Source organism: Ovis canadensis, chromosome 3 (genome assembly GCF_042477335.2).
Source record: "Ovis canadensis isolate MfBH-ARS-UI-01 breed Bighorn chromosome 3, ARS-UI_OviCan_v2, whole genome shotgun sequence".
Taxonomy (NCBI): Eukaryota; Metazoa; Chordata; class Mammalia; order Artiodactyla; family Bovidae; genus Ovis; species Ovis canadensis.
This window is the reverse complement of record NC_091247.1, coordinates 8,755,351-8,770,620: the sequence shown is the minus strand read 5'-3', so window position 1 is coordinate 8,770,620 and position 15,270 is coordinate 8,755,351. Positions and strand designations below refer to the sequence as shown.

The 15,270-nt window shown below is 48.3% G+C and overlaps 1 protein-coding gene across 2 annotated transcripts in view; it reads left to right on the top strand.

Annotated features, from left to right (window-relative positions):
* The window catches only part of GARNL3 (GTPase activating Rap/RanGAP domain like 3), a 165,717-nt gene extending 153,253 nt beyond the window's left edge, over nucleotides 1-12,464 (top strand). For both annotated transcript variants that reach the window (XM_069580126.1, XM_069580125.1), the window contains exons 25-30: nucleotides 2,903-3,010; nucleotides 4,210-4,328; nucleotides 6,712-6,850; nucleotides 7,824-8,039; nucleotides 9,492-9,618; nucleotides 11,995-12,464. In XM_069580126.1, the coding sequence (XP_069436227.1) occupies nucleotides 2,903-3,010; nucleotides 4,210-4,328; nucleotides 6,712-6,850; nucleotides 7,824-8,039; nucleotides 9,492-9,618; nucleotides 11,995-12,172 (887 nt within the window). In that variant the 3' untranslated portion in view covers nucleotides 12,173-12,464. The remainder of the gene's footprint in view (nucleotides 1-2,902; nucleotides 3,011-4,209; nucleotides 4,329-6,711; nucleotides 6,851-7,823; nucleotides 8,040-9,491; nucleotides 9,619-11,994) is intronic.
* Nucleotides 12,465-15,270: the final 2,806 nt, after the last annotated feature.

The window sequence follows — 15,270 nt, the reverse complement described above, 5'->3', positions numbered from 1 at the left end:
CCAGAAACCCAGAGTTTTCTATACATAAATTTTTCTCTCAGATAAGTTAAAAATGTTTGCACGTGCCAAAAGGGACTTTTCTTCACAGAAATTTGTTTTAAAACTAAAATCTACATACTGTTCTTCACCAGCTGGATGGGGAAGGTCAAAGGAGGGAAGGTCATAGACTGAGCTGCTTCCAAGGCAGTGACTTTCTTAGACTCCTGTCCCCCTCATCCCCATTCAGGGCCCATTTAACTACAAGGGACGGCCCTCTCTGTGCCAGGCTGTGTCAGGCTCTGGAGATACAACAGTGGAAGGCACTGCCAGGGATGCAGTGAGCTCACCCTTCTGGGGCCAGCCACGCATGGGTGCCCGTGCACGGGTGTGAATGGGCTGCAAGCTCTGGAGTTCAGGAAACACTCTTGGCTTCTTTTTTGAATTAGAGACCTGCTGGTCTGAGACCACCAGCTCTCGTCACTGGGAGGGAGACCCCTCTACTTCCCTGGGGCGGATCCCGTTGGAAAAGGGGGAGACAGGACCTCTGGACTGCAGTCCAGTCACCCGCTCCAGGCCTGCGTGACTGCCTGTGAGGCAGGCAGGGGCTGGGACAAAAGCCTGATTGCACAGGTCAGGAGAGCTTGGGAAAGAGGAAGTGGAGCTGGGGAGTCCAGACAAGCCTTTCAATGAATTTTGCATTAAGGGAAAAGAATAAGGAAGGTTGCAGCAGCTAGAGGAGGAAGAGAGGGCAAAGGGTTTTGTTTTCTAAAACGTAGAATAAGCAGCATGCATAAGGCTGTTGGGAAAGAATAAGGCTGTTGGGAAAGATACGTTGGAGAAAGGAAAATAAGACAGAGGGGAGAGGCGTAAGCCAACCTCAGGTGAGCCCAGCAGGTCCAGGGCACTGCTGGGAGACCTGGGTGTCCTTCGTGGGCACTTGCTTCCTCAGGAGCAAGGTCTTTGAGAGTGAGGTTTGTTTTCCTCCCCTAGTGAGTCCACTGTTGCAAAAGCAATAACTGACCCTGATAAGAATTTCTGTCCTAATCACTCACTCTGTTAGAAGAACTATGATAAAACAGCATAAGGAAACTGCTTTACAAGGCACAGGGGTCTCATCAAAGGAGCCCCTGAGCCCTGCTGCTGCTGCTGCTGCTAAGTTGCTTCAGTCGTGTCTGACCCCATAGACGGCAGCCCACCAGGCTCCCCAGTCCCTGGGATTCTCCAGGTAAGAACACTGGAGTGGGTTGCCATTTCCTTTCATGTGCATGAAAGTGAAAAGTGAAAGTGAAGTTGCTCAGTCATGTCCGACTCTTAGCGACCCCATGGACTGCAGCCTTCCAGGCTCCTCCTCCCATGGGATTTTCCAGGCAAGAGTACTGGAGTGGGGTGCCATTGCCTTCTCCGCCTGAGCCCTGCAGGACTCTCGAAGGGATAGACAGGCAGGGCTTCAGATGGCCTCGGCCACCGCCCCAGCCTGGCCCCACATTGCAGGCCTCCGCAGCAGCTCTGCTCTGTGACCTCTCCCCTCTCACAGAGGGGCCACAGCTGTCAATTCTGACGCTAGGAACAGGGAGAGACTGCTTCATGGGCCCAAGGTTTCTCATTAGGGTGATGAAAATGTTATCAAATCAGATTGCGGTGATGTTATTCAACTCTATAAACAGACTACAGTTCATTGACTTGAATGCTTAAAATGGATGAGTTTATGGTATATAAATTATATCTCAGTAAAGCTGTTTTAAAAAATAATTGAAAAACTACTTTGCATGGCTAAAACGTGGCAGACTTTTGCAATAAAAGGGGTCTTTGTTTTTCCGTTTGTGTGGATGTGAGCGTTGGACCTTAAAAAAAGCTGAGAGCTGAAGAATTGATGCTTTTGAACTGTGGTGTTGGAGAAGACTCTTGAGAGTCCCTCAAACTGCAGGGAGATCCACCCAGTCTATCCTAAACGAAATCAGTCCTGAATATTCATTGCAAGGACTGATGCTGAAGCTGAAACTCCAATCCTTTGGCCGCCTGGTGCGACAAACTGACTCATTTGAAAAGACTCTGATGCTGGGAAAGATTGAAGGCGGGAGAAGGGTACGGCAGAGGATGAGATGGTTGGATGGCATCACTGACTGGACGGACGTGAGTTTGAGCAAGCTCCGGGAGTTGGTGATGGACAGGGAGGCCTGGCATGCTGCAGTCCATGGGATCACAAAGAGTTGGACATGACTGAGTGGCTGAACTGAACTGGTTTCTTGGTAAACTTTTTCACTCTACGAGGGTCTGAACCACCTGGACTTGTGTTTAGAGCTCAGAGCAGGCCAAGAACCAGATAATTGAGTTAACCTGGCCTTACTTTAATGCTGGCTCAGGCTCACGAAGGTGATACAGGCATATGGCTTCAAGTTTTCATTATAAAATGTTGCAGGGAGTGTATGAGTCCCACCTCACATGTCCTGCTGAGTGAGGTTTAGGGAATGATCCCCTGTAGGAGAGCTTCCTCCATCCAGGGGTGCCATCAAGTGCCCCTTCTTGTCTGCAAACCAACCAATACTGTCCCCCATGCAGGACTTGTGCGGCCGTGAACAAGCTACTTCACCGCCCCTTGCCTTGATTCTCTAATCTGCAAAATGAGCGTAATAACAGCATCTACTTCATAAGTTTGTACAGGTTAAAGGGGAAAATGTTTTAAAGCTTGGCATCTGGCACATAGTAAATTCTCCAAAAAATGGCAGCTATGACGACATGTGGCAGAAATATTACTCTGGCTCTGCCTGCCTTCTGCCCCTGAGAATCTGGCAGCGTGGCAGTGGTTGTGCTGGCTTTCAGAACAGATAGATAGGATGCTCTTCTTGTGGCCTGTGTCTCATTTATCTGATTACAGTTGCCTGAGTGTTGTCTCCAACAAAAATAAGCCGCTGTTGTTTTGTTGCAGACAGTTGCATCTACAAAAAGGTTTGCCCGTTTAATGGTGGCTCCTTTTTGGTTCAACCCTCTGCGTCAGATTTCCAGTTCTGTTGGAACCAGGCTCCCTGTGCGATTGGTAAGGAAACCTTTTGTCATCATGGTCTTCCCCCAGAAAGACACATCTGAACTGTTCCATCCTATGTAAGCGCTGGCTTACCGCTAAATTTTCCATGAATTCTCTGAGTATGATGAATATAAACAGTCTTCTTCTTTAACTGTTTTTCATTTTGCTCCCCTTCAGGGACTATTGTCTCCCATTGTTCCTCCCAGGTCTCCTCAGTGCCTGAGGATGTGAGCCTTTGCGAGCAATTAAATATCTATTTTCAGTACTTGGGTATCTTGCAGTACCCTTTCATTTCTGGGCCTCACTTTCTGACTTCTAATATATGAGAATTTAGAAAGATTCCATCCTTGAACCTCTGACTGACTTGGGAGAGAAGCATAATGCACTCAGCAGCCTTCTTACACATTCTGAAGCTTGAAAGTCTAGAGTCACAGAAACTCTGGTACTTGACCTGCCACTGAAACGTCAGGACGTGCTTTGGTGGTGCTTCGGTTCTGTGGTTCAGGATCCACAGCTGGGCAATCTGCCTGGCAAGAGTCAGATCAGAGCCACATATATTGACATTATTGTCCTCAAAAGCATTCGTTGATAGGTAAACATGATAGAGTTTTAACTGAAGAGCAGAGGGATGGAGGCAGGTACTGGGAGGACCGGATGGCTTGGGTGCAGATTAGTTATGGTAAGACAGAGAGGGGAGGGTTAGAAATGGGTCTCAGGTCTGAGCCAGGGCACTAAGGACCCTGTTCTAGTTCAAGGCTAGAGATGTGGGAGCGGTAGGAAGAGTCACAGGTGAAACCAAGAGAGCAGGAACAGGACGCAGCCCCTGCCCAGACACACAGACAGGAGGAGCGTAGGGGAGGGTGACTCAGGGACAGGGAATGAAGGAGTAAAGGCCAGGTTCCTGGACAGAAGGCACGTGGGCAGGAGAGGGCGTGTCTGGACCACAGGGGGAAGGTCTTGGGGACCCGGATGGGCAGTGTGCCCGGAAGATGAGGTGGGGAACTGCAGTGGGAGAGGAACGCGGGAGAAGCCGGGACAGTGCGGGCAGGTGCTCGGCGGCTGAGGGAGGCTCTCCTAGAACTAAGGGCCATGCGCCCCCGAAGGAAGAGACGCAGCGGAGGAAGGGGAGAGAAGCGAGGTGGGTGTGAGAGGGCCCCAGCAGCGCCCCAGCCGCAGCCCGGGCTGGGCGCTGACGCCCCGCTGCCTTGCAGTCTGTGCGTTCCCCTACCTGCTGGCCTTCACCACCGACTCCATGGAGATCCGCCTGGTGGTGAACGGGAACCTGGTCCACACGGCCGTCGTGCCTCAGCTACAGCTCGTGGCCTCCAGGGTGAGTAGAGCTGGGGTTTATTTCTGTCTGAGGGGCTTCGGGTGCCCCAGCACCACAAGGTCTCAGGCGGGCGAGGACACCTTCGTGGCGAGACTGATGCTGACACCACCACACGTGTGTGGAGATGAGAAAGCTGGAAACAGTCCTAGGTTGAGTTTTCCTGTGTGGGTTCAAAACACCCTGGGCTGCAAAACACCCCTCCTTAGCACCCAGAGTCACCCCTACTGGTGGCGGCAGGGGAGCAGCCCGCAGCCGGAAACGGAAGTCCTCCATGTGAGCCTGGGCCGCTGGTCACAGGAGGACAGTCCGAGGCTAGAACAGTTAAGAGCTTGAGGTAGTGCTTTCTTCCTTTGCTGCTGTCTGTCTTCAGTTTGAACTTGTGTCCCGCATACTATGACTGATGGACAGATTCATGCCCAGTGACAATGTGCGCAAAACCAAGGGATGCAGGAACAAAGATCTTCCCAGGTGTCTTCTACCGCAGGCGCATAACCCACCGGGTCTTGTTCTGGTTCCCTCCTCCGGGTCAGCCCCACACCCTCTCCATGGCCTTGCCAGGCCAGCCGGTGCTCCATCCTAACGGGCATCACATTTGGTGGTGGGAGGCTGCGTACTCCCCACCCCCACACTGACAGTTCTGTAAGGACAGACCCTAGCATCTTATGCACTAACGTAGTGCCAGTAGAGTGCTGGTAAGTGTGTAACCAATAATCTTTGGAAAATGGGTATGCGTGTATACACACATTCATATATATATGGACATCAGTTGATTATAAATTTTACTAATAGTATCGTATATTAACACCTATATATGGGATCTAGAAAAATGGTACTAATGAACCTATTTGCAGGGCAGGAATAGGGAACAGCGTAGGGCAGACATAGAGAACAGTTTTGTGTACACAGGGGAGGAAGGGGAGGGCAGGATGAAGTGAGAGAGTAGCGCTGAGATGTATACGGTACCATGTGAAACACAGCTGGCCAGTGGGAAGGTGCTGTATGGCACAGGGAGCTCAGCCTGGCGCTCTGTGACGACCTAGAAGGTGGGATGGGGAAGGGTGGGAGGAAGGCTCCGGAAGGAGGGGCCGGTGTATGCCTATGGCCGATTCACATTGTTGTAGAGCAGAAACCAACAGAACATTGTAGAGCAAGCCTCTGATGAAAAATGTTTTAAAATTTAAAAATAGATTTTACTGATTATAAAAATATAGATAGCTTATGATTTATAACTAATAATAAAATATACAATGCTTTTTATCTCAAAGTCCATTTAGCCAACTGGCTCTCATAAAACACTTTTGTTTTCACTAAGAAGCAGCAAGAATTAGTCACTCAGTCGTGTCCTACTCTTTTAATTTTCACTGATTTTCCTTTATCCATAGCCAACCCCTGGCTGCAGTTCAACCACAATTTTACAGTTGGAATTATATCTCAACCCGTTCATTCTTTTTCCAAGTTTGTTGTCATTAAATCTGACATGTGATCTATTAAACTATTTTTCACCCTCATACAAATTATTAAACTAAAACTTCTTTCAATTTCAGCACTGGACAGTATTCTTTTAATTTTAATCTTCATTATTCATGTTTTCTCCATCACTTTAAGTCCAGACCATCAACAAAATAACAAATCAACCTCTGATTTATAGCATTTGCCGATTTCCACAGTATAAATAGTCCCACCATGACTGATCTCAAGCTTCCCGTGTGACACCTCAGCACACAGCATTAGGAGCCACTATTACACAATCTCCCCCTCCCACACACAGACACTGTATAAACTACCTCAAGAGTATGGAGAATTGTCAATGTAGTAAAATAATGAGGAATGGTTGAATTTTGATATTTAGTTCCTTTGTTCTTTTAACACAATTTAAGTTGAATAATGGCCGTGTTTAGCAGCCAGCTTGCAAGACCCCTGAAACTCAGCGCCCTGAGTCCGCAGGAGCTGCCCACCACCAGCCACACACCAGCGCCATTGCCCCAAAGCCGGCCCATCGTGGGTGGGCTTGAGTATTTGCTGATTCGTGAGTGAGGACCCACGACCCCACCCGGGACCTAGACCTGACTAGATTCCAAACCTTCCCCAGTTCTAACCTCTGGTGCTGAAGCTCCCTTTCAAGGAAGTGTATTGTGTCTGTATTTGTGGAAGGCGTGTGGGAAATTGGCTCTTTTCTATTGTGTGTCAACCAGTAGATAAGAAGTAGGAGGACTGAGCTCTCAGGAGCCTTCTGAGCCCAGAGCTGGCAGCCGCCTCCCTGGCTTCTTCCTGCACTGCAGACCCCATGGGACAGCTGGGGGTCTGTGCAGTGATGACAGGAGGGCTGGTGGGTGCAGGGCCCTTAAAACTACACAGCTCAGTAACGCCTTCTCTTTCTCTCCAGTCGGATATCTACTTCACAGCAACCGCATCAGCGAACGAGGTCTCGTCCGGAGGCAGCTCCAAGGGGGCCAGTGCCCACAATTCTCCTCAGACACCCCCAGGCCGAGATACTCCAGTGTTTCCTTCTTCCCTGGGGGAAGGTGAAGTCCAGTTTTTACTGTCTTATGATAGACGTTTTGATCCATTCTGATTTCGCTGAAAGGTGAAAGTGTTAGTAGCTTAGCCATGTCTGACTCTTTGCAACCCCATAGACCATAGCCTGCCAGGCTTCTCTGTCCATGGAATTCTCCAGGCAAGAATACTGCAGTGGGTTGCCATTCCTGTCTCCAGGGAATCTTCCCGACCCAGGGATTGAACCCAAGTCTCCTACATTGCAGGCAGATTCTTTGCTGTCTGAGCCACCAGGGAAGCCCCTGTAGTTCATTGTCAAATACTGACATGTGATTACTGCTGAAGGAACCCACTATTTGAAGCCACAAAAAAACTTGCAGTGTGGTTGCATTCTTAAGAAACCTTGTGATAATCCCCACCCCCAAACAATTCCCATTATGAAAACACTTGTTTCAAAGGGGAGAAGGAAGTTGAGGGTTAGCGAGACTGCAGTTGGCCCCAGCAAGTTATCTTCCCTTCAGGAATGTTAAGAATATAATAGAATTTCATAGCTAAAAGGATATCATCATGAAACCCACACATTACTCAGCACCCAGCTTTCACTCTGTCTGGCTTCGCCCTTGAACCCTGCAGACCTTTGCTATGGTTACTGCCTCAGGCTTTTCCTAACTTCTCACCATATGAGTCGTCTTTATGGCTCGCTGCCAGGAGAGCTCGGAGCTCCCCAGCAGGACAGCTGTGCCTTTCTTGCCGCCTCCTTCCTCCTGCCCACGCATAACCAGGAGTGGGTGTTTTGTCCCATTCACCCATGAACAGGATGCCGTTAGAAGACAGAGCTGGCAGGTGCCACCACTTTATTGCCCCTAATGAAATGCGGGAGGTCAGCCTGTGACATAAATTCTTCTTTCGTGCTAATTATGTTGAGGAACCAGGAAATATTCTCTCATGAATAACATGAGCTCTTCTTAAAGTTCTAACGTTCTTTTTGAACCCTTATTTCAGGTGAAATTCAATCCAAAAATCTGTACAAGATTCCACTCAGAAACCTGGTGGGCAGAAGCATCGAGCGGCCTCTGAAATCGCCCTTAGTCTCCAAGGTCATCACCCCACCCACCTCCATCGGCATTGGCATCGCAGCCATTCCTGTCACTCACTCCTTGTCCCTGTCCCGCATGGAGATCAAAGAAATAGCGAGCAGGACCCGCAGGGAGCTGCTGGGTAATGGCTGTCCATTCTCGTGTTTGTGATGTTTGTAAAGATACCTGCTGATTTTATCTGCGCGTATTGGTTGTGCTTAGTCATGTCTGACTTTTTGTGACCCCATGGACTATAGCCCACCAGGCTCTTGTGTCCATGGAATTCTCCAGGTAAAAGTACTGGAGCGGGCTGCCGTTTCCTCCCCAAGGGGATCATCCCAACCCAGGGATTAAACCTGCATCTCCTGCGTTGGCAGAGGGAATTCTTTACCACCGTGCCACTTGGGAAGCCCATTTGTGGATATTATCCTCAAATGCAAAGAGCCCTATCATAAGGGATTTATAAAGAAATTATAAACTTGCACCCACACCAAGGAATACTGTACAGTCTACCCAACAACAATGATGTGTCAGTCTAGATTTATTGGTATAGAAAGTGCGCAAACCATATGAAGGGCAGGTGGGGAGGCAGTTTGTAAAATAGTCTGTCTAGTCTGATAACAATTTTTTAAATATAAGTAATCTAAATAGGTATGATCCTAGAAAAGTGTCTAGAAGGGCTTATAGCTGCCAGCTCTCAGGTAACATTTCATACTTGTATATCCAAAATGTAAATCTGTCTGGGATTTTCTGCATATTTTTGTTCCCTTTTTTGCATGTTTGTGGTGCAGTTCCGTCATCCCTTCCTGAAGCCCCTGGGCCAGGGGGCAGGTCTGTGGGGATGGGAGCAATGTCAGGTCCCTGCTATGCCCTCCTCCCAGTTCACAGGTGAGAGACCAGACCAGAGACACAAAGAGCACCATGATAATCGTGAAGAGGCTAGACTGTTGTAAAGGTTTTTGTTCAGAGTTGTGAAAACAAAATGAGGAAAACTGGAGGCGTGATGGCAAACCAATAAGAACTGGTTTAAAGCTTGAGTTGGCAACTGCATGGTGTAAAACTACAAGGACACACGCCTGTGCTCCGGTCACGCTTCCTGACCAGCTGGAGAAGGGGATTCAGACCCCCTGACAGGGCAACCTTGACATTGGCAAAATCGGTTGGCTCTTGAAGTTGGTCCCTCTCACTGAGCTTTTCAAATGTATGTATTGCTATTTTTAACCCATTATTCCCTAAGAAAGCTTGATCTTGCCAACTATTGTTGTATAAACCACTGTGCTTTTCAGAAATTGGATCTCTGAGTTGACGAATTACAATTTCCAGTGGTAGGACTGTAGATTTTCTTTCCTTCATTAAACTCTTCTGAGTCATTTTTTCCCAATACATATATTCGTTCTAATCAGAAACAAAAGACCTTCTACCAACAAGACAACGAGAAAATCAATTATTTACAAATACAGACTTTTATCATTGTTCTTCCTGCCTCCATCCCCTTAATGTACCAATACCCAACCAGGAGAAAAAGGGCATTTCCTGTCTCTTGGCAGTCCGATGGTAATGACCCTCTGACCTGTGATTCTCCCCTGCTATCCAGGCCTCTCTGATGACGGTGGATCCAGGTCAGAAGGAGCACCAAAGCCCAAGTCAAAGGCCCGGAAGCGGCTAGAAGAAAACCAAGGAGGTCCCAAGCCAGGGACAGTGCGGTCCACTAGCAGTGACAGGTAAAGAGGGACGTAGCCCGTGCTCAGGGTGGTGGCCCCTCAAGTCACAGGACAGCCACAAGGCCCCTTCTGCTGAGTGACGGTGCGTGGGCCAGCCCCTTGGGCAAGCCGCAGCAGAGGGTCAGCGGCCGGCTCCTCTCTGAGGACCCCCAGAGAGTACAGCCTGCCAGGAAGGGGCCCAGGCAAAGGGGCAGTCTCACTAGCAACTCAACAAATGCACACTGAAATACAGAGACTTCTTTTGCTCACCAAATTGACAGAGACTTTTTTAAAACAAAAGTGCTCTCCAGTACTTCTGGTGGATCCTTTCTGGATGGCCGTTCAGTATCACACATCTATGAATATTTGTTGAATCCCACTGATTTGTCCCCTGAGGTTCTCTGTGTCCCTCATAAAACACCTTGCCTGCTTCTCTGTGGAGGCCAAGGGGGCATGTGTCCAGGTTCTGTTGCAGGAAGGAGGACCCCCTTCCAGGGCCCGAAACTGGGCTCTTGTCTAACACTCAGAAATGAATTGTCTGAGGAGACACATGTGCTGACAAAGCAAGAGATTTTATTGGGAAAGGGCACCCGGGTGGAGAGCATAGGGTAAGGGAACCCAGGAGTACTGCTCTGCTGCGTGGCTCGCAGTCTCGGGTTTTATGGTGATGGGATTAGTTTCCGGGTGGTCTCTGGCCAATCATTGTAATTCAGAGTCTTTCCTGATGGTGCACACATCGCTCAGCCAAGATGGATGCTAGCAAGAGGGATTCTGGGAAGTAGACGGTCATGTGGTGTCTCCTTTAGACCTTTCCCGAACTCTTCCGGTTGGTGGTGGCTTATTAGTTCCGTATTCCTTATCAGGATCTCCTGTCATAAAACAACTCATGCAGATGGTTATTATGGTGCCTGGCCAGGGTGGGCGGTTTCAGTCAGTGTGCTTCCCCGAACAGTTCCATTCATTCATGCAACGCACATTCTTAGAGCACCTGGTACTGAGCTGGGGACATGGAGCTGAACTTCAGGGGCTCACAGGCTGCTGGGGAAGGCCAACCTTCCCCGGAATTATAGAGAATTACAGCATTCCAGGGCAGCAGGTGATACCGAAGAATGAGGTGTGCCATCCATTCCATGCTTGGGGTAGGGGGGTTCCCAAAAATCAGGAAAGGCTGAGCCAAGTCTCATAAATCAAGCAGCCATTAGCCTGGCCCAGAGAGGAAGGCACTCACTCAGGCTTTAATCCAACACTTTCACTGAGCTCCTGCCATGTGACCAGGCCCCTACCCTCATGGACTTTACATTTTAGTGTGGAGAAACACACAATAAACCTGTGAACAAGTAAGCAATTGCTATCACTTCCATTAGTGACCAGCACTGCAAGGAAGTTTAAAACAAAGTGATGGGGGTGGGGTGGATAAAAGGTCTACTTAAGGTGGGAGCTGGGAGTCAAGGAAGGCTTCTTGGAGGAAGTGGCATGGAGCTGAGCTCTGAATGAGAAGGAGCTGGGGGAACAGCCCTTCTGGCAGCGTAACGGGCAGGGGGAAAAAGTCCTGAAGAGAGAGAGAAGGAAGTGAGTGGGTCAGCTTGAACACAGACAAGGAGGTGAGGTCAAGAACAACCAGAGGCTGGACCGTGGGCTTTTACAGGCTACAGTGAGTCCTTGGTGAACAGAGGAACTCCCTGAATTTGGTCAAACTGGTTTTGCAGGTGTCTGAGAGTAGAGAGAAAATAGAGGGCAATGAAGGGCTGGGAGGAGGCCAGAGGGGTCAGCAGGGTGGGGCCTGTGGGCCTGTGGCCAGGTGTTTCAGCCTTGTCCTCAGGCCATGGGGAACCAGGGGAGGGTTTATCCCAGTTTGCCTCACAAACACATATGTGTCACTACTGACCTTTCTTTTTTCCCTTTTTCTCCCTTTTTTTAATGGTGGTAAAAGTCGGATAATATAAAACATACTATTTTAACCACATTTAACTGTACAGTTCAGCAGCACCAAGTACATTCACACTGTTGTACAACGTCCACCACCGTCCGTCTCCTGAATGTTTCACATTCCTAAACTGCAGCTCTGTCCCCGTTAACCACTAATTCCCCATCTGCCCAACCCATACCCCTACCCCAGCCCCTGGCATCTACCAGTGTACTTTCTGACTCCATGAATTTGACTATTCTGGGTATCTCATGTAAGTGGCCTTTAAAACCCATAACAACCCAGGAGACTGGACAGTCTGCCTGCAGAACACAAGCTCTGTTGGGGTGGGCATCACTCCTGCACATGCCCACCTCTCCCTCACAATGGTGGGGGTGGGAAAGACAGGTTCTCGCATTTAGGGGAGCAGGAAGCAGAGTAGCCAGCTCAGTGGTACACCCCAGGATCTGTTCACAGTGACTTCTCTCCTCTAGGATCACATCGAGCTCCCTAGAAAGTCCTTCCACTTCTGAAGCCAATCCCAATGGCCGTTACCAGTCGACCAGCTCCGACCCAGACCCTGTGGCCGAGCAAGAAGGCAGCCCTGTCTGGGGCAGCTGCCCCTTTCAGCTCACTGCTTTCTCGGATGAAGACATTATTGATTTGAAGTAAACAGAGTCCCAATCAAGTTTGCCATGTTTAATTTTCTTACAGAGGTTTATACTCTTTAGCCAGTTCTGACATCATTTCTCAACAAAATGTGGCTTTTAGCCTGTGTGTGATCTATTGGACCAAACCTTCTGCACCCTCGGCCTGTTTGGGTCACTCTCCAATGTCCGGTGCCATCTTTCTTGACCTTTCTTTCTTTCTGTTCAGGAACCATCAGTCCCCTTGTAATAAAGGCGGTAGATTTCACTGAGGTTTTAGATTGAAACTTTGAATAAATCAAAAATATTCATTCTTATTTATTGCAACCTTCTCTTATATTTTATATACTTAGATGGAAAAGTTATTTTTTCATTACAGTTTTGTTTTGTCACATAAATGTGTTTCTTTTATTGAGATAAAGAAAAGCCATTGCTTTAAAAATTTATTATAAATAAGTTTTCTTTCTGCACCTCTAGCCCCTGTTGCTGTTTCAGTTCACTGTGACTGGAACCAGCTGCATTCCTGCTTATAGACTTTTGAGAAAAGCTAAATTTTTAGATCTTAGAAACTCCTGCTTCTTTCTCCTTGTGTCTCACAAAAAAAAAAATAATAAGGTATAGGAGCCTGTTAAGAGTCTCAAGATTTTCTTTTGTTTTATTGTTACTGTGAAATCATACAACCTAGAAACAGTTAAACTTCCTCCTCAAAATTATCATTCTCAAATTCCCTCCTCCTGTTCAGCTCTGCTTTGGTCTCTCACATGAATCAAATGAGTAGCCTTCCTCTTATCATGTATCCACCTTCTGTTGCTCCATCCTCAAAGTGAGAAGAAAATGTGAGTTTGGCCAAGTTCGAAGGAAATAGTGAGATATCTAGCCAGGGGAGATCAAAGGAGGAAAATTGAGTTTCACTGACATTGTAAACTTTTTAATCTGTGTAAAGAAGATAACTTACTTCTGGCTTTAGTCTAACATTCTGTTTTATTATATCTCGTCTTGCCAATATCACCCATCAAAAGAAACTTGAGACCGTTTCCCCTGTTGAAGTGGCTCTGAGTTCTTCTGCAGGTCTTCTCACTTACTGCGGAGGTCTGTGCGGGACATGACTCGATCTGATAGATCTCACGGAAGTTTGGACCCTACCTCCTTGTGGGCCTTGCACCCTGTGGGGAGAGCTCTCCTCTCCGCCTGTGGCTCAGAGAGTCCCACATGATACATCTGAGCTGAGGGCTGCCTGGTCCCCTTCAGCAGAAGGCAGGAGGTCAGAGTGCTAAAGACAGTGCTTCTTTAGTGTACCCGGGGGGTGGTCCATAACCAAAGGAGTCTCCTCACAGTCTTTGCAGCATTCAGCGCTCCTGTTCTTCTGTGTTTTGTTATGCTCTTTTCATATAAAAGGGGAAAACACAAGATCAACTACATGCTGTGTCTTGACCTCACCCAAAGCTTTGTGGATTGGGCTTTACTATTTTTATTTTTCAAATAAGGAAACTGAGGTTCAAAAGGAGGCAGTGATTTGAACCTGTGATTTCTCTGACCCCAGAACTGTGCCCTGTCCCCTGTCTACCCTATAGAGCCAGGCTGAATACCTTGTGTCAGCTGGATCTGGCTGGTGTTTTTCATGTTAAAATAATTTGTAAGCCTCATGAGCTTGTATGTGTGTTTTTCCTGTCATCTTTTTCTTTCCCCTGAAGTTTCTTGCTTCTCATCCTGGAATTGAAAAACCAAGGGCTATTTAGACCATTCTTCCAAAGAGACTGGCAGCATCAGAACCACCCCATGATTTGACAAGAGTCACAGATCTGAGGAGTGGATGTAGAATGGGCAAGGGGTGGGCACCACTAAACAGTTTGATGGACTTGGCTTATAAAAGGAAGGCGAGAGCCTGCTCTGGCAGCAGTGTCTGCTTACAAAGGCCAAGTGAATGCTGCACACTCATGGGGAGGGAGATGACCAGCCAGAGGGCAGGAGCAGGTTTGAACGGTTCATGGCTTGGCAGCCACTCCAGTATTCTTGCCTGAAGAATCCCATGGACAGAGGAGCCTGGCGGGCTACAGTCCATGGGGTTGGAAAGAGTTGGACACAACTGAAGCGACTTAGTGCACACGCATAGCTTGGAGGGCTGGCTGGCCTTAGCTAGGCTCACTGGATCACCCTGTCTACAGAAGCCTCTCTGCATACCCCTCAGGCTGAACTGCAAAGTAAAATGTCTAGCAGCAGCAGTTTGCCCTTGGAATCTGAAGCATCCATCCCCTCTGCAAACATCCAGTACCCACTGTCTGGAGCAGAAGATCATGTCCATTGGGGAAGGGAGAGAAGTAGACAGGTGAATCACAAGCAATGATTAGCGCTGTAATAAGAATTTACGATTGGAGCACAAGACACCGAGGAAGAACCGAGGGGTGATTGCCTATGTCTTGAAAGATAATACAATCTGGTGACTGCGCTAATTATACTGCCTAATATTTGAGTTATCTGGAATGTACTTGGTCTTTTCACTTTGCCCCTACAACTAACCCTCCTGCAAGACAGATACTATTATTTCCACTTGGAGATGAAGAGAAAGAGGCCCAGAGAGGGATTAGAAACTAAGCCTGTTACTCTCTTAGTCCTGGTTCTTGCCAGAATTACACAGCACTCCACCGCAGCTGCCTGCACCCAGGGAATGTGGCATACAAATCGCCACATTCTACAGCACCCTGACTTCTTCATACTCACCTCCACCAGTGACCAGGGTGCACACACGTAGAGAGACGCTATTAACATCCGCAGGGGACTCAAAATTGGGAGGTGAAGTATTAAGATGAAGATTCCAAAGTCAGGATTACCTGTGAAGTGAGGGGAATTTAGCAGAGACCATGGGGCTCACAGAGTCGGACACGACTGAAGCGACTTAGCAGACTTAGCAGCATGGGGCTCAACATTTAGGCCCAGATCAGTCACAGCTATGCGGCATGGGGGACCCCGCCTAAAACGGGTTCTCAGTACCCGAAGGTCGTGGTCATCATCAGTCTGCGACTCCGTAGCAGTCAGCAACCTGGGCTCTCCCGCCCTCACTCCAAGTCTTCACAAGCACAAGAATTGGACTGCGGCGCTCAGGACCACGCCTCCAGCAACAGCTGATCC